Below are 19,318 nucleotides of genomic sequence, written 5' to 3'. Positions count from 1 at the left end.
CCTAGAAAATGTAAAAGGAAACTTAGTTTGATAGCATCCTGTCTGGCAAGAACTCACTTATCAATAGCTGGGATGTGAAATCCTCACTTCTGTGTTGTCTTGTCATTGTAGTTCCCACTTTGCTATTGTTTGTCTGTATAATCTCTGTCTGGTTCTGTGATTGTTCCTGTCTGCAGTATAATTAATTTTGCTGGGTGTAAACTAATTAAGGTGGTGGGATATAATTGGTTACATAATCATGTTACAATACGTTAGGATTGGTTAGATAAATTTCAGGAAAATGATTGGTTAAGGTATAGCTAAGCAGAACTCAAGTTTTACTATATAATCTGTAGTCAATGAGGAAGTGACTGGGTGTGGGTGGGGGTGGGCATGGGCATGTGGGTGAGGGAGATGGGAACAGGGAATGGGGGTAAAAAAATTGGAATCATGTTTTGCTAAAGGGGGAAATGGGAACAGGGAATGGGAGTAAGGAAGTTGGAATCATGTTTGGCTAAGGGTAGGAATGGGAACAGGGACACAGGTGTAAGGCTCTGTGGTGTCAGAGCTGGGAAGGAGGATACTAAGGAAGGAAACTGGAATCATGCTTGCTGGAAGTTCACCCCAATAAACATCGAATTGTTTGCACCTTTGGACTTCGGGTATTGTTGCTCTCTGTTCATGCGAGAAGGACCAGGGAAGTAAGTGGGTGAAGGAATAAGCCCCCTAACACTAAGTATCAAGTCAAATAATATGTAGGTATTCCGATATCATGGTGAAGAGAGCTGCATTGGAACCTAGACAGACAATTATCTGTGGTCTGTCCTAATGATAATGTGTCTCTGAGTATGCACCACTTTATGTGCTATGTGGAGGTTTGGGGGTTAATTCTCAGCTGCCCCTTGTGTGTATCTCTCATTAAATCATAAACATTTGAGAGAAGGTGGTTCAATAGGTTAATGAACTAAGATAACTCCTTTTTACTGTATGTCACCCATGGAAAATAAATTGGAGGCTCTCACCGTAGTCTCTGCATGTATTTCTTATGGACCTAATATCAAGCTTTCAGAGCCCCACAGTCCAAAAGGATATTTGTTAGAAAATAATGTCATTAGTCACTTTGTGACTGTTCTAGACAAGGCCTGACTTGAGAAGAAACAAATTAACGTTTGTTGTTTTCACATGGAATCTTGCATATTTCTAACAAGTCAACTTCATCAGCTCCAAATCTATATTTAATCCATCAGTACAATTTTGTATATGACTGCATCTCTATTGTTCAGCATTCTGAGCACTTCTGGAAGGTGAGCTTTATTAGTACAATTATTACTAGTACATGTTAGTGCAGGGGTGGGCAAACTATGGCCTGCAGGTCAGATCTGGCCCCTTAGGGCTTTGAATCCGGCCTGTGAATTTGCCACCCCCGTGTTGCCGTGGGCCCCGTGCTGCTCCGGAAAGCGGCCGGCACCACGTCCCTGCGGCCCCTGGGGAAAGGGGGGCAGAGGACTCCACACGCTGCGCTTGCCTGTGAGTACCTCCCCTGAAGCTCCCATTGGCCGGGAACGGGGAACCTTGGCCAATGGGAGTTTTGGGGGAGGTACCCATAGGAGCGCAGAGCCCTCTGCGCCCCCTCCCCAGGGCCTGCAGGGACATGGTGCCGGCCGCTTCCCAGAGCAGCGGGGGGGCCGGAGCAGGCAGGCAGGGAGCCTGCCCTGGCCTTGGTGCGCGCTGCTGCCACACCGGAGCCGCTCCAGATAAGCGGTGCCGGGCTGGAGCCCGCACCCTGAACCCCTCCTGCACCCCAACTCCCTGCCCTGAGCCCCCTGCCGCACCCTTCCTTCACCCCAACCCTCTGCCCCGAATGCCCTGCCACACCCTGCACCCCAACCCCGAGCCCCCGCCAAACCCTGCACCCCAACCTCCTGCATTCCTCACCACTCCCTGCACCACTGCCCTGAGACCCCTTCCACACTGTGCACCCCCTCCTACACCCCAATCCCCTTCCTTGAGCCCCCCCACCCCCCCGCACTCCATGCCCCAACCCCTTGCCCTGAGCCCCTTCCTGCACACCGCAGCCCTTCCCACACCCCAACCCTACATTCATGGCCCTGCAAGCAATTTCCCCACGCCGATGTGGCCCTCAGGCCAAAAAATTTGCCCACCCCTGTGTTAGTGGCTTCTTGTTTTTGCTAAGAAAAGTCTATGGGGAACAAATATTTGCATATAGTACCTCTTCATAGGTGGAGGTTGGTGGTGTTGCAAATAGCATTGCAGCTATTTTGCTTTGGTACCATGGCATTTCAGCAAATGAGTAACACCTGGAGCAAAAGCAAAAAGGTTTTATATATTTCACGTCTCCTTTATTTTGAGGTTCATACTTTTAGGGAGTTGAAGAACCCCCAAATGTCAAAGTTTGTCATCCTGCCAAGAACCCACAGTTGTGAATAACTGCAATGATATTATTTGGTCTTTGAATGAGTAATTACAATAAGATACTTAAATTAAAAACAAATTGAAACAATTGTTGTAGAAGACATAACCACTCTGCTAAAGAAGTTTAGCGCCTCCATTGCTGCTAATCGATACTGCATAATAAAGATAAAAATCCAACTTTTAGCACAAACTTTACAACATAGCCTATAGCTTGATTTTACTGAGAAAAATCAAGTAGTTAAAGCTATCTCTCCATCCAGATCCAGCCTTATGGCTTTTACTACAGTAATTTAACCATATACTGTATGCATTTGTAAATTTTTGTAATAACCATATAAAACTGAACGTCAGCCTGACCTAAACATTAGCTTGCTCCTCTTGATTACTTAATTAAAAAAAACCCAAAACAGTACTCTTGAGAGCCTATATGTTCTACAGCCATGAGTACAGGACTACGAGTCAAACTCCTGAGTTCTAATCCTGGCTCCGCCAGTTGATTAAATCCCTGTTCCTTACCTCACTTTCCCCATTTGCAGAATGGAAACAGCCACTACTTGCCCATGGGGAAGCTATAAGGGTTAACATTTGTAAAGAGTTTTAAACATGTAAAGTGCAGCATACGTAATATTGATAATGTTTGTAACACCATATTCCAGAAACACATCTGACACGATTAGCCTTGATTTGTTAAGAAAACAATATTTGAAATTCCTCATATGAACATGCAGCCTGATTTCTGGGGGAGGGGGAGGGAACAGGTGTGGTAAAGGTCTAGAAACTTATTTAAGCCTGAGTGTTGGAAAGTAGACACCCAAATGGGGTACAGTAGCAAAGCCTTGGTAGAATGCTGTTGGCAAACATTTGTGATGCCAGTGCAGGATGAAAGAGAAGGGGAGCGAGAGGAAGGAACTGATCCAATAATTTACTGAGATTTTTAATCCCAATGTGATAGGAATGTAGGGACTCCCAATTCTCAGAACAAAAATGATACAATTTGGCAGTACTTCACTACCCAAGTAGTGACACACAATTCCCTCTTCTCAGCTTTTCCCTACAGTTTTCCTGGGTCAACTGAGTCGGGCTCAGGGGGCTCACGCTGGGCAATCCCTACCACTTCTAGATGTCTGAACGACAAGAGGCTGCCTCAGAGCTGGCCTGTAGGCTCCCCCAGAGTGCTGGGTGGCAACAGTTGCTGCCTCCGCTCCCAGAAAAATAAGTTCTCAGACTACTCCAGGAAGTCAGACTACTTTGGAGCTAGTGGTGCAGACAGGCTGTAACTTAGGAAAGGCAAGTAGGGAAAGATCATAAAAAACTTAGGGTGGAAAGCCGGAGCTTGTTAGGTTCCCAAGGGAGACCAAAAATAAGCCTTTGCAAGGAACAATTGGTGGGCTTGGCACTGATTCTACAAATCCCTTCTTATCCTCTTCACTTTCATCATCTTCTGTGGGTACGTCTACACAGAAAAATAAAAAAACAAACCCAAGACTCAGGAGCCTGGGTCAACTGACTCAGGTTTGTGGGGCTTATGCAGTGGGACTAAAAATAGCACTGTAGATGTTCCTGTTCAGGCTGGAGCCTGGACTTTGAGACACTGTAACGGGGTGGATCCCAGGCTCCCACCCCGGCAGAAATGTCTATACTGGTGTTTTTAGCTCAGTAGCGTGAGCCTAAGTCAGCTGACCCAGGCTGTGACTCACTGTGGCTGGTGGGTTTTTTCACTGTAGACATACTATGGCATTCTAAAGATTTCTTGTACAGTGCTAAGTGGTTTTGGGCTCTCTGACAGATCTAGAAAAAGGAGGAGGAAGCGCTGCATCTGGACTCAAAACATGCCACAAACTTTCAATATCGTGTGAGAACATTTCAGAAAAAGCACTGACACAATGGGAATGGGGAAAGGGAGCCCCCATGTGGCTATACAGGTCACAGCTGGCCCAGATTTTTCTGGTAGAATGGATTTTTTCTGTCTACTGTGTTTCTCAGGCTAGCTCTCTCTCTCTCTCCTTCACAGCTTCTCTCTCATATGCTTTCCTCTGACTGATGCATCTAGTGTACACACACTCACTGACAGAGAAAATTGCCAGGTGTCCAGCCAAGGTGCTTCTGCACAACATGTGGTGTTTGTACTAAAGTTAAATTCCCAGCTCTTCACCTCCCATTCATCAATGATGGGCAGTGACAATCAGATTGATTCTCATTCCTTCTACATTTTCAGACTCACATTAATGCTAAAATAAATAAAAATTCAGAGTTCTTAAAAATGTAATAGCGTATTTAGATAGCATGACAGTGTACATTTTTTGTTTCAGAATATCAATCCGTCCTATCTGCCCTCACACCAATCTTCGCAAGCACCTTAATTCATAGCACACATTTAAATTTTAAATTCTGTCTCTTTTGAAGTCAACGGCAAAAGGCACTATGAGTTTGACACTCCCAACACCTCTGAGGCAGACACTCAGAAACACTCTATTAATAGTGTCCTCAATTTCTGATGCCTGCTGTGAAAATAAACTGAAGTCTGCAACTTATTCTTCTGTATTCCAATGAACTAGAACTAAAACAAGGTCACTGAGCAGTTAGTTTCACCTTCGGAGTTATATTAAAACTTGGATGGCCAGAGTCTTTCAAATAACTCAGGACAACTTTCAAAAGATTTTCATGAGTGGATTTCAAGTCATTTAGCAGCTCTACACATTTCTGCAAGTCATTTAACATTGCTCAAACATTTTATATTCCACCTACAAATAAAAGTGCTAGAGGCTTTTCTTTTTTGTCACAAGCTAACTCTGGTTTGAAGAAATTATCAGCCTTACCAAATGCCCATAAGGTGAATTGAGGTAGCATCTTTAGGATTCAGTTCAATGGCTTTCTAACAAAAAAAAAAAAGAGGAGATGTAAAAGGTTGTTTCACCAGATCTGGCTTAAGAACACCAAAAAATGCACCCATAGTTGTCTCCTTCTATTTCATCGGTGTGAAATGCAAACAACTGCAGGGAGGTACAGTATTTGGTATTCACAATCTAATCTGAGCTCCTTATCTTTATGTCTAAAAAGCCTTTTTTCAAGTGTTTGATCATGTCAGTACATTCAGGTTTTGATACAGCTTCTGACAGCAAGTAAAATCATGTGATGCCTCAGCAGGTCTTTATTGTGCTGTATTTTCTCCAATATTTGTCCTTCAGTAGCTACAATCTCCACTGAAAGAGCCCATGGTGACACTCAGCAGCCAAAGACCATTCTAAGATGATACACTCACTTTGCAATAGCAAAGGTCAAGCCTATATATACACACTCTACTGGTTTCAGAAGCTCATATAGGGTTCAACAGTCCTCACCTTCCATTTAGAGATTTTTTTATCTTACTGGAAAGCAACTGAAGAACACAATGCCCACAGCTACACAAAGATATATTTTTCATGTGACCTGCATACTTGTCTGCTAGCACTCAGGTCATGACCCACAGCAGCAGGGCATCTCAAGCACCCAGAGTTACAGGAAAGGCTGTGACACAACCCCTCACTGGTCTGGATTGCATCCCAGAACGTGACAGACATCACTGGGTGCCTCTGGAAGATGCACAGTAGGGCCTTGCTGCAACTTTTAGAAAGAAGTGGCGTACTAGCACATGCTTCTGACAGCAGCATACACAGTAACTGATTTGAGGGAGCAGGATACAGATAGCTGGCAGACTACACTACTTTGGGCGTGTAGGTTTTACAACTATCTGAACACAAGGAGGGATCTTAGCCTGCTCCCTGCATACAGGCTGGCATGGAAAGATGCTTCTTATGGCCTTACCTCCTCTCCTAGCCCAAGTGCAACAAGCAGGTAAGACTAGCCTTTAATTAACCAACTGAAAACATTCTCTGTGCCAAGGCTCTGATGCAATTTACTGCAGGACTGTATTTTATCACCTCTCATTGCATGTGCATATGAGCCACTGAGAAAGTTATTAAGGGGACGCAGGCAAAAGAGTTGTTGATTAAGTTTCAATTGCTGGGCTAATTTTGCCCTCATTTATCTATTTTTTTTAACCCACACTGACACTTCTGGTGCCTGAGGATCAGTTTGCAGGTTGCTGAGAAAACTGGTATGACTGGAAGATCAGACACAGAATTGCAATTGTCCACCCCAGAAAACAGCTGGTGACCCACCCTTCTGGGGGCTGTTACCCAGCATGTGAAAACCATTGTTCTAAAATGAAATATATTGATACTATCATACTGAAAATGCTTATTTACAATACCTGGAAGTGTTCCTTGATAACATATGCATTTGCAATTTTAGTCTTGATTCCTTCATAATCTCCAACATCACTGATGCAGATTGCATACCACTAAATTCAAAACAAAACAGGTCATTAAAAGAATATTTAATAGCGCTAATTAAAATACAATTATTGTCACCAAGTGATCAGAACAATATTACTCAAATTTTTAAAAAATTTATTAAAGTGTTGATTAATTAGCACTACTGGTTGCTTATGAGAACTGTAATTATAATGGATAATTTTAATGGTGTGAAGAACATTCCCTCATCACAGCTGACCACAGTCATGGGAGGAGCCAGGGCCTCACTATCACTAATTTGCACTGCAGCAACACTGATTGTACTTAGTTACTCCTCTCCTAACATCTGGGTCTGGGCTACTGAGGAGAGAAGAGGAACAGGAGAAGAAAAGGAGGGCAGACCCAGGAACCCTTGGAACTTGTAGCAGAGTCACTACCGTGGCACAGAGGCAACAGAATGGATCTGTGATGCATTTTCCAGGCTGATAAAGAGGGAATAGTTCAGGCATCAAGACCTCTGACCAATCATCTGCCTCTGCGGTCCTGTAGACAGAGCTAACCAACAGTCATTTTCTGCATATGAGTTTGATTTAATCTGCAAGAATCCAAGTGCTGGTCCTCTTAGAAAGTGGTCATCAAATTCTCCTGGGTCTCAACTAAAAAACTAACAAATTGTGCATTGAAGAAAGCAGCATACAAGTTTGCCAGATAACCTTATAGCTGTAAAGGTTACAGCAAAACCATAAAAAGAAAAGGAGTCCTTGTGGCACCTTAGAGACTAACCAATTTATTTGAGCATGAGCTTTCGTGAGCTACAGCTCACTTCATCAGATGCATACCGTGGAAACTGCAGCAGACTTTATATATACACAGAGAATATGAAACAATACCTCCTCCCACCCCACTGTCCTGCTGGTAATAGCTTATCTAAAGTGAGCAACAGGTTAGGCCATTTCCAGCACAAATCCAGGTTTTCTCACCCTCCACCCCCCCACACAAATTCACTCTCCTGCTGGTGATAGCCCATCCAAAGTGACAACTCTTTACACAATGTGCACGATAATGAAGTTAGGCCATTTCCTGGTGGGTTTTTGGAGGGGGGTGAGGGAGTGAGAGAACCTGGATTTGTGCAGGAAATGGCCTAACTTCATTATCATGCACATTGTGTAAAGAGTTGTCACTTTGGATGGGCTATCACCAGCAGGAGAGTGAATTTGTGTGGGGGGGTGGAGGGTGAGAAAACCTGGATTTGTGCTGGAAATGGCCTAACCTGTCGCTCACTTTAGATAAGCTATTACCAGCAGGACAGTGGGGTGGGAGGAGGTATTGTTTCATATTCTCTGTGTATATATAAAGTCTGCTGCAGTTTCCACGGTATGCATCTGATGAAGTGAGCTGTAGCTCACGAAAGCTCATGCTCAAATAAATTGGTTAGTCTCTAAGGTGCCACAAGGACTCCTTTTCTTTTTGCGAATACAGACTAACATGGCTGTTACTCTGAAACCAAGCAAAACCATAGTCACTCCTGTTTCTACTGACAGATGTCAGGATAGTGGATAGCAACATTTCAATTAAATTACTTTGACTGGCTCACCTTGTGTACTGCAAAATTTGACTCATTTTTCTCCAGTGCCTTCTTTGCATATTCAAGAGCTTCATAAACCAGTTGCTTTTTCTCCTCTGCAGAGGTGCTACTGAGTTGGGCTAGATCACGTGAGGCCCGTGCTAGACGCCATAGTATCTCCGCATCCTCACTAGTTATAAACATAACAGAAATATTAATTATTAAAACTTGTCTTGTCTACAAAGCAAGTGCAGGTCTAAAATCAATCACTTACTACACTGCTCAGCTTAGCACTAAGGTAATATTGTACTATGTGCAATTCTAAACCACATGCAACGAAAGGCTGAGATCTCAGTCACAAATACGAGATCTCAGTCACAGCAGATTTGCTGAAGAAACTTTGGCAACACTTTTGATCCGTGAAGCAATAATCCTATTGGCACCATAGGAAGCAGCTTTTCTTTTTTTTTAAATTGATGCGAAATTCACATATACCACCTTTAAGCTAAAGAGACAGGAAGGAAAATAAAGAAAGCAACATTTACTTCTGACCTAAACTATATATTTTCCAATATTCAGTTGGTTTCAGCAGCAAATGCAGTATTATGTATCAACCATATTGCTATAGGTTTTGTACTATAAGCACTTGCAAAAGTTCAAAATAAAAATGTTTCAGAGTTTCATTAAAAACTCTCAGTGGAAAGACTGTGTCAAATAGACAGTCTCCTACTATGTTAGAACTCAAAACACTGCAGCCCTGGACAAGTGAAACTGACTAAAACCAAGAGTGAAAACAACAAATACAAAGAATGAAAATTAAAGTTGGATTTTTTTTTCATTTTTATTCTAAGGGCCTGGTACTTATATGGCTCCATGAGCTGCACATACAACCTTTAAAACCTGCTCACCTCAGAACAGCAGTATGTACCCTTCTTATAACTACTCAGATTCAACATATGCACTTTAATTACAGTAGTATGCACTTAACGGTTTAAGTAAACAAATATACAATCTGTACAATTATCTTTAAAACCTAACATAACCCTGTTCCTTGCTGGCCTTCCCTTTTCCTAACTCAGGCCATCCAAAATGTAGCTGTCAAGATTATCCTCCATTCTGACCACGTTACCCCACCTACCTGAGTATCTACTCTAGCTTCCCCTGTTCTTTGTATCAGCTTTGCAATTAGATGCTGTGCTTTCAAAAGCTTCCAAAAGTCCATTCTGCCTATGTCTTCTCTTACGCCCGCCCATCCATCCCCTTCTACTCTCTACTGTCACTGTGCACTTCATCTCAAACTGTTCTCCATCTCCTTTACCCACTAGCCTTTGTGCTGTCTTTCATGCTGCCTCAAATTCTTATAACACTCCCCTCACCTCCTTCATGCCATTCATCCCTTTCTTTAAAAAGATTCTTAAAAACCTGTTCCAGGAAGCATTCAAACTTAGTGTCACCCATTACTTTGGATTGCTGTGTTGCATTGTACAGGCTGTGACTTTAGACTATAAATTGCTTGAAGAGAATTCTATTATGTTAGACACCGTGCACTTATTGTGAAGTGTCCTGTTCACTGGTGATACTATACAACTAATAGTGCATACTGATTATGTGATGCTTGTTCGCTTTCTAATTGTGCTCATTGTTGTGCATGTTCCTGACTTCTCTGAAGCCCCAGTTTTCCAAAGGTCTGAAGTCCCCCCACCCCAATACATAATATGACCATTTTTAAGAAATTAGAAAATTATATGGGAAAAAAACCTGTTTCAACCCCAGTGACAACTGGTCACTTCACACTTATTTCCTGATGTTGATACTTGCACACGTCAAAGAGGTCAAAAGCAAAGTGAGAGCGAATGTTACAGATCAGTTTTTATACATGTAAGGAGTTAACAGTTATCTTAGTAACTGCTACAAGTCAACCTCCTGACGACACCCTAGTAGATAAATACCCAGAAGAAATATTTTAAACACACAAAAGGAACCTATCAGAAACCTTTGAAGACATATTACATTATAATAAACATGGTAACCTTTCATACCTATTATTGTTCTTATTCAGCTACTCTCCAAATCTATCATTATTTCCTTACAATTGAACAGCACTGCAGGCAGTAACAGACTCTTCCTAAGCATGTGACCTCACAATGAGTCTGCTCATTTAATAGTGGGTTCCTAGTTAACTTCAGTGAGCACTGGATACAATGGGAGCATGTGATAATATAAAAGGTGGGAAACAGCACAGATTGAAAATATAAGAAACAATTTATAAGAGAAGGAATAACATACAATAATTTAAGAACAAGATAGATGTCCTGTTCAGCTTATTCAACCAACTCTGATGCAACCTTCCTAGTTTCCTGGAATGCCAGCCATATTCTGTGAAACATCAAATTGGGACTATGTAAAAGTATAGGGGATGTCTTTAATGAGAAAAAGATGTGTACCTTTTATTTTTGTAAATTTCTTAATCACTATCTAAAAACAGAATTCTGGCACCGATTCTGCTACTCTGAGTATGGAGAGTAATGATTCCCCTTATAGGTGTTACCAATAACTAAATAGGAAAAATCCTCTCTAGCACAACAAAATGACAAACATTAGAAAGGCTTTATTAGTTACTTTCAATTTAAAGTGCTATGTCACTTGACTGCATATACCCAGATTTGAATTGTGCCATTGGTGTTCACTGCATTTTACAAAGATAACAGTATCAATGAGTTTGTTAGTTAAATACAATTCCTCTGTTTTGATACGCTGCCTAAAGTTTTCTATTTTGAACTCTAAGATTAAATAACAATTTATGAACGTTTCAAAAGTCAGCGATTATTGTGAGACTGTGGGTAGAGAAGCCGAATCTAGAAATAGGAATGCTGGGTGTCAAAAAACAGGCAGTTTCTAACACATTGTCAAACAAATGATAGTTAAGTTTAGAACCTCAATACAAAATGTTTTTCTGGCAAGGTATTAAATATGGCATTACTAATCTGTTTACTGGATAGTTCTGCTCTAGGTACTGACCTAGCTTAGGACTAAGTGACTCAATCTCCAAGCTGTTCCTATAATTTTTGTGCATTCCTCCTAAGAGAATTTTCAGCTTCCTTATGACTTGGTGTTTCTCTGTGACCACTCCTTTCCCCTTTCTGATGGGGTGGAAACAACCCAGCCCAGCTCCCAAGGTTCCTCCATAAAGCCCCTGGGGTACATCTAATCCACAAGAAAGAGATGGCTGGCCAGCCACCCCTTCCCCTGAAGGAGGGCATTCTGAAGAAAAACCTCAGAGGGTTCTCTGCTTTTTCCTTTAAACAGCCCTGTCCCAGCCTGCACAATGTCCTTTTCTTTTTGTCCAACTAAGACATATGGGCAGGAGCAATACTCTCTGTGGTCAAGAACCCCTTCCTTGGCAGAAGCGAAATAAAAGAAAGAAGAAAAGAGCTGATGAGCAGTACAGTGAAAAAGAGCAAAAAGAAAAGGAGTACTTGTGGCACCTTAGAGACTAACCAATTTATTTGAGCATGAGCTTTCGCGAGCTACAGCTCACTTCATCGGATGCATACCGTGGAAACTGCAGCAGACTTTATATATACACAATATTCTCTGTGTATATATAAAGTCTTCTGCAGTTTCCACGGTATGCATCCGATGAAGTGAGCTGTAGCTCGCGAAAGCTCATGCTCAAATAAATTGGTTAGTCTCTAAGGTGCCACAAGTACTCCTTTTCTTTTTGCGAATACAGACTAACACGGCTGTTACTCTGAAACCTGAAAAAGAGCAGGAATGCTCCTACAGAGTTGGGAGAATTTTTGCCTCAATACATGAAGCTTGGGCTCTTTCCCTGATTTAATAATACATAAATACTGGTTGTCTTCTCCCACTCCTCTTGATTCCATTAGTGAATTCTAAGTGTTCCTCTCTTACCCATTAGCGAAATCTTCCCCCTCCCACCCACCTCTTTTCTTTGCATGGCTCCTTTCTCCCTGTGGGCCACTTTGGTCCACCTCCTCTCAGGTCCCAGCCTCTCTGCTTCTCCCCCACCCTTGCACAAAAGAACAGATGGTCCTACCACTCTGCTTTCTATCACTTTCTTCTCTTATTGAAAAAGAGCAAAAGGTTCAAAGGCTGCTCTGTTCCCTGTACTTCTGTTACAGGAGCTGGGATGCTTGAACCACTCACCACTCTGTTCTCTTCTTTCTTTCTCCCTCCCTCCCCTCCAGCAAAGGAGTCAGAACCTCCCAGAACTGACTCAGTCCACTCATGCTGGCAAAATTTCTATTTGTCTATGGCCAGCAGGTTATTCAAACCCTGTCTGTGTGTTTTGTACAGTAGCAAACACACTGTCAGCTCTGTAACACAGTGACCTCTCTCCCCTCACCCCCTCCAAGCCCACAGAGACACCATTCAGTTGCTAGGGGGATTAGGATGAAGCAGTACTACTGCTCTCTGTCCCACATCTCTACTAGGATACTTGCACATTAGGGTCTGTATTTAACCTTCTAACATATACTAGGGAAAGCAGAGTGTCGTCCACCAACTTCCTTATAAGAACATTATTCTCAGGGACCCTGTACTAATGGAAAAAGCCAGCCGAGTGCTAACCCTCTGCTGCCCAAACTGAGCCCGACTATGAATCAGGTCCTTCCTTCTACATTGAAAGGGAAGAAAATTCAGGAGATTTTCTCTCTCACTGCAAAAAGGTGCAAGCTGGGTGCTCAGTGCTATCATACTTACTGTATTAGTTAACATAAACTGATAAAGGAGCACTTCATAAATTTTAAGTCACAATAATGTGGGGATATTCAATACCGTTAAATACCTGCTTTTGTGCTGGGTCAGCAATTGATAGAGCTTTTCAGTTTCTCCACTCCCATACAGGTAGTCTGCTTGCTCTATGATTTCCTCAACTTCAAAAGGGGTAGGGATGGTAGAAAGAGAAGACAAAAAGATTAATGAATACGATAGCCTACCAGATAAGCAACAATATATTTCAAAGTACAACAATACAACTTGCTGTTCGCCAAAGTACCATGAAACACAAAAAATCAGTACAAAAAAAATCAGCACTAAAGACGGGGTCAAACAACTATTTCCTAAAAAATATCAAGTGTTTCCAATTTCAAATTGGCTACCTATATACTAACTTTTAGCAGCCATGGGATACAGAATTGTACCAGCTTTGTTTATTTTCAATGAACAGCTTCTGGGAACAGAAACAACATTAAAAAAATATTACTCTATGAAACTATAAAACAGCCCTTAGCAACAGACAGTGTTAGAAGTGTAACAGATCTTAGAATGTTAGTCTGATGACCTCACAATGGCAGAACAGAACGTGTTTGGTTTAATTTCCGGTGATGAATAAGGACTTGTCTACAGTGCAATTAAAAACCCATGGCTGGCCTCCGTCAGCTGACTTGGGCTCACAGGGCTCAGGCCAAGGGTCAGCTTAATTGAAGTGTAGACATTTGGCTCAGGCTGGAGCTTGAGCTCTGGAACCCAAACATCTACACTGCAATTAAACAGCCTGTTAGTCCAAGCCTCACAAGCCCGAATCAGTTGACCCAGGCTAGCCAAGGATGTCCAGTCACAGTGTAGACATATCCTAAGTGATTGGGACATGGAGCGTGTGGGACGCCAGGGACTGAAATACAGCAAGACAAAGTGGATGAATGCAGTAAGGGTCACTTAGTATTGGACTGATCCTTCAATGTATTATCTTCATAATTTGTTGCAGGGTGACTTATGTTTTCAGTCTTAAATCATTGTTTTGTATAAAACCAGCAGCACATATAAATAATTCAAAAGTATTAAGATACGTCAGTGATATAATGCTTTTTAAAATATTGTAGGTTCTGGCAATCAGAGATAAGGGCTCCACAGTTCAGTTAATCAAAGTACCACTGTAACATGCATGAGGCCAGACACTGAAACTGGAGAAAATGTTATTAAATGAACCCAAACTGGGCTTTTCAGCGCAGCTTGCCACTTTATCGAAGTTTTGCTGAATTAAGCCCTTAGCAGTTGCACAAGCACCTGTTTTTTAAAACTAGAGTGTCATAAATTTTTGGTTTTAATACCACATTTCCCCCCCCCACAGAGCTCTTCCAGGTTTACTTTGTAGGTTCCTAAATAGGTTTAGCACAGCCTGCATTCCCAGTAACGGCAAGTCCCCCACTCTATATCATAATAAATACCTAGCTCTTATATATGAAGATATAGGTCTTTGTCTGGTTATTCTTATTATTTATCATCCCGCACAAAGCAAATACATGACGTTAGTGTTTTTGAAACAGGAACAAAAAGTGTCACAGGTTCGATTTAAGTAAAAAAGATAAATATGTTAAAAATGAATATACTTCCACATTTTCAGCCTGGAAAGTTAGGAGCTGTACCATTCTCCAGGATTCTTTCCATATTTTGGCCACCAGAGTTGTTTAATTCAATTAATAATATTAAGGAGTTTAATATTTACTAAATATCTTAAAAGGTGACAATTTCAATTTGTGTTTTGTCTTCAATGGTGTTGCTATCCCAAATAATAAGTTTAACATTTTTCTTTTTCCCCATATTAATTCTGTATCATAACCTTCCAAAGTTTAAATTTCTGATAATGGAAATGGTGGGATAAGACTCATTCACATCACAGAATAATTATGCGAATAAAACATAGTTGTGTTCCACAAATTGATATACAAATATGGTGCAGGTTTTTACCATGATCATAAATAAAAGACATGAAAGAATGTGAGTAGCTTGCCTAGGTTCCTCTTCCTAATTAAAAACAAGTTGTTCCATCTGATAATTCTATTTTTGCCATAGGTTTGTTATATTTTGATTTAATCATTTTTTTAAAAGAATGACCACATCCAACCATTGTTGGGTTTTTAAATTGTTGCTAGAAGGAAACTTCATCCTGGTCAAAGGCCATCCCAGTATCTAGACTGCCTAGCTCTCTTCTTCTTAATTCTTCAATTATGCTTTTTATTCTACTAAAGTCTTCCATGTGACTAAGCCTCTTCTGATCCAAATATACAAATTTAGGGCCTTTGATTCTACCAAAAACATTTGCATAGATGTATAACTTTAAGATATGAATACTCTATTGAAGTTGATGAAAATACTCAAAATTAACCATTGTGTTTTACAGGATTAGCCACAATTACTTTTTCAATCCTTAAAACTGCAGTGTCTATGAAAGTTTTATAATCCTGTTTTAACAAGAGACGTGTGATCTACAAGAGTCAAGCCTTCACTGAATCTTGATTTGGTTTGAAAGACAGTTAGCCTGTACCTAAATTAAACTGTGGAGATTTTTCTTTTTCAATTTTGTAGCTGAATACTTTCATAAGTAAAGGGTCATCTGGGTCTAGAATGCACAATATTTTGGTGCAAAACCACCCACTCCAGGTGCTTTCCTCAAGTGAAGATGTTATATAGCTTTGGAGACTTCGTTTCCCCCACTCCCACCCCAGCTCCAATTTGTCTATGTAAAGTGTAAGTAGGTTTCTTAGCTACATGCTTTTATTTCTGTTATAGGTACCTGGTATTCAGATGGCCATAGCAACTGATAAAATAATGAAGTATCTTAATCTGGATCCATTATTAATTTCCCAGATTTATCCCATAGTTTGTATTTACAGCTTGAGTGCTGCTCTTAATATAGTCACTAAGGCACTTTTCTGTTTTTACCTCCATTCATACATGTGCTTTATGAAATTAATTGTTTTGGCTTTTCAAAGGCTAATTACCTATGTTCTTGTCTAGTACTTAAATGTCCATTTCCTTATTTTCAATTTTTATGTGAATATTCTATTATTTGATCCACTGGTGTTCATCTCTTTGAAGAGTTTTGAATATTCACTTATAAAATTTTTCAAATTTTTTTGTTCTGTGAGAGAAAGGCTGTCAAGAGTCTACTCTGTCAAACCTCAGACCTAGCTATGAACTAAATTGTATGATAAGCATCCTCTCCAACATCTTTCACTGGCAACAAGTATTCATTTAAGGAGACACTGTCAAAAACTTCAGGGCTTATTTTCATTCTTCCATTGTTAGCACTGCCCCATTAGATGCTTAAAAATAACATTTCTTTTGTTTCTTCCTTGACCATTGGTAAATATTGTTTGTACTTTTTATTAATAAAGGAAGGAATAAGTTAACATAGCAAATGATTACTGACTTTTGTTCAAGAGTTTTTATAGGAATATCAGCACATTTCTGTGAATAATTTGAGTTAAATTAGTTTCCCCTCTGATGGGAGAAGTCGGATTCTACAGTAGTAATAAAATATTTTACAGAAAATATTTAATAAAATAAAAATACATTTAAGTAACATAGAAATACTTGCTTGGTATGAAAAATGTACGCTTGTTTGTTTTTCAATCATGTATTAGTTTCTAAAACAGAAAATCAAAGGAGATAGGCCTTACAACGCTATTTGCTGTTATGTGGATTTTACAATACACTGATTGCTTGTAATTGCTTTTTTTTTTGCTATTAAATAATATTTTCCAGTTTATTTCTCTTATTGCATATTAACCTTCAAGACAACTTACTGTGCCTAATTTGTAGAGATATGGAGAATAAAATGGCTAGTCGCGATACAAATACAACATTCTGGCTCCTTAATTTTGACTGTTAGACGTTCACAGGTTTACAGAACAAGAATATTTCTATAAAATATGAATCAGATGCAGCACAGACTTGTTAAACTAAAACTGCAGTTAGGAATTATGACTGAGTTAACTATGGTCTTTACCTATTTCAAAGTACTGAGATGCTCTCAGTATTTCAGAACTTGCCTTACCCTTACAGAAGGGCTAGACTATGACCTAATAAAGTACTGCAGATTGTACCTTTCTTGGGCAAAAGTTTATTTTTGACAATATTTATTTAAGTGTCCTTGGGTAGCCCTGGGGTAAAACCTAATGGAAATGTTTTGATGTCTTTGATAAGAAATGGCTTGTTTCAGCCAGACAGCCTTCTGATTCCTCTTCTAGTAACATGGGCCCCTTAATACAGCTACTGTTGTTCCTTTAGCTGTTGCTTTCTTGCCACTTCTCTTCAGAATTCAATGACATTTTCACCACATATAAAGAATATCGAAGTCCAGTATTTTAGGTATAAATGTAATAATGAAGAGGGCCTCAAAGCCAAAAGCAATCTTAAGCATACAAGTTTAAAAATAGATACGTTTTCCATGGTTTCTAGTTGTTTCTCCACAAGCTTCAGGTTTCCATTAGGCCCTCTGACAGTGATGACATTTTTCTCTCAAATTCCATTGTTTTCAATATTTACCACTCAGTTCAGTACTACTGAAGTAAATGACTAATTATTTTAGGTTTGCTGGAAACTCTCTCTTCATCTCCACAGCTGTCAGTACATGCTTACCGGATTTAATATGTTGATTGGAATTTCAAAAGCGATGCTGTCAAGTCAAATCTTTTCTAAAAAGTTTTTCTTCCCTCTGTTAAATACCATCTTCTATTCCTTCATGAATTTTGAGCAATTCTCATCTGGCTTGGTGTCTGCTAACTTGCCCTAAGAGCTCTGATCACTTGATTTTTCCTGCTTTGCTGTAATTGTGTACAGAAGGTTGTCAGTAGGTTCTTTTATAATGTGCTCAGAGCTATAATAGTCTTTAAAAATTACCAGCCAGTTTTTTCAATCCAGTACTCTGTAATTATTAAAAGAGTGAAGCCTAACATAAATATAGTTTAAATGGAGGCAAAAATAAATATATGCCCAATATTTCTAGTTATTCCTAAAACCTTGTGGAAGATGAAGCTCTGAAGAGTGGAATCTACTGAAGCAACAACCAGTCCATGGACCAATGCCAGTCCCTGAGATCTCCCTGACACAGTTTAGGAAGGCAGCAAGCCGATCCTTGGTATCAAAAAGGTTGAGAAACACTACACTAAAGGACGCAGCACTTAGGCAAAACTCTCACCTCAATACCTGGGAGAAGACAAAGGAGTATGAAGATGGAGAATCATTGTTTCTACTGCAGTGAGCACAATGTTTATTTCTTCTGCAAGAATCCTCATTTGGAGCTTATTTGAAAAAAAAAGATGTATAAAATATCCAAGAAATTCAGCAGCCTGTGAAGCATTTAGAGAGCTAGCATTGTACTGATTTAATTTTTATCAGAATAACATGTGTAAAGACTACTTAAAACGAGGCTTTAGACTGAATCTTTAAGGTTTTACTATATTTCCAAAGATTCCAGCACTTACATTTCAGACCAAGACATTTTGCTCCATTTCTAGCTAAAATCATGAGCCCAATGCTGCTGACATAAGCTAGGATGTGGATTTCCACTAGTACCAATAAAAACTAAAATTCTTATTCTGCAGCTGAATCAAGGATTAATAGCTATATTCTGAATCCCAAATTCAATCTTATCTCCCAACAAAGACTTCAAAGGAACAGCATCTGTGTCACAAGCTTATCTTATCCACACAGCAAAGTTTTGGCTATGCTCCTAGTGATATTTCTGAGACGTGAGCCATGCTAAACCAGAACTTCACTATTGATTGAGTTCAAAGGTAGCCTACAGCTGAACAGATTGTATAAAAATAGCCTACAGTGGAGATATTGGAAAGCCTTACATAAAATGCTTCTCAAAGTTTTGGTACTGTAAAGAAGTGCCAAGTCTGCATCTGAATGACCTCAGGACATTTGAATTCATAGAGCTTTACCTTTGACGCTAGCATGAACCACGGCAAAGTGAGAAATAGAGTTGTAAGCTTCATAACTCAAATAAGACACTGTTGAGAGTGCAAGCCCTCTTCTGAAAAGAGTTAATTTTCCAGACACCTGAAAAGAAAAATAAAGCAAGTTTATAATTTTTGACAAAGCTGCTCTGCAACTCTCTGGAGCAGCCGTTACATTCCAACCTTATGTGCACAAGAGGCTCTCAGAAGTTACAGAATAACAATAATGGGAACAGTTCTAAGGTTTCAACTTCAAGATTTCGGTTTTTACTGTGCAAACAGGAAACTGGGCTTTGGGAATTGATTCATTATAACACTTTGGAACACGAACTTAGTATTAT

General features: G+C 40.1%; 1 protein-coding gene across 1 annotated transcript in view; it reads right to left on the bottom strand.

The window, feature by feature from the left end:
* The window catches only part of RMDN1 (regulator of microtubule dynamics 1), a 31,621-nt gene that overhangs the window by 10,201 nt on the left and 2,102 nt on the right, over positions 1 to 19,318 (bottom strand). Inside the window, 6 exon segments of the mRNA XM_077810055.1 lie at positions 2,210 to 2,297; positions 5,229 to 5,284; positions 6,662 to 6,751; positions 8,299 to 8,458; positions 13,079 to 13,166; positions 18,963 to 19,080. Coding sequence (XP_077666181.1) covers positions 2,210 to 2,297; positions 5,229 to 5,284; positions 6,662 to 6,751; positions 8,299 to 8,458; positions 13,079 to 13,166; positions 18,963 to 19,080 — 600 coding nt within the window.

Source organism: Eretmochelys imbricata, chromosome 2, assembly GCF_965152235.1.
Source record: "Eretmochelys imbricata isolate rEreImb1 chromosome 2, rEreImb1.hap1, whole genome shotgun sequence".
In the NCBI taxonomy this organism is placed as follows: Eukaryota; Metazoa; Chordata; order Testudines; family Cheloniidae; genus Eretmochelys; species Eretmochelys imbricata.
Note: the sequence above shows the minus strand (reverse complement) of the source record. Positions and strands in the feature narration are given on the sequence as shown.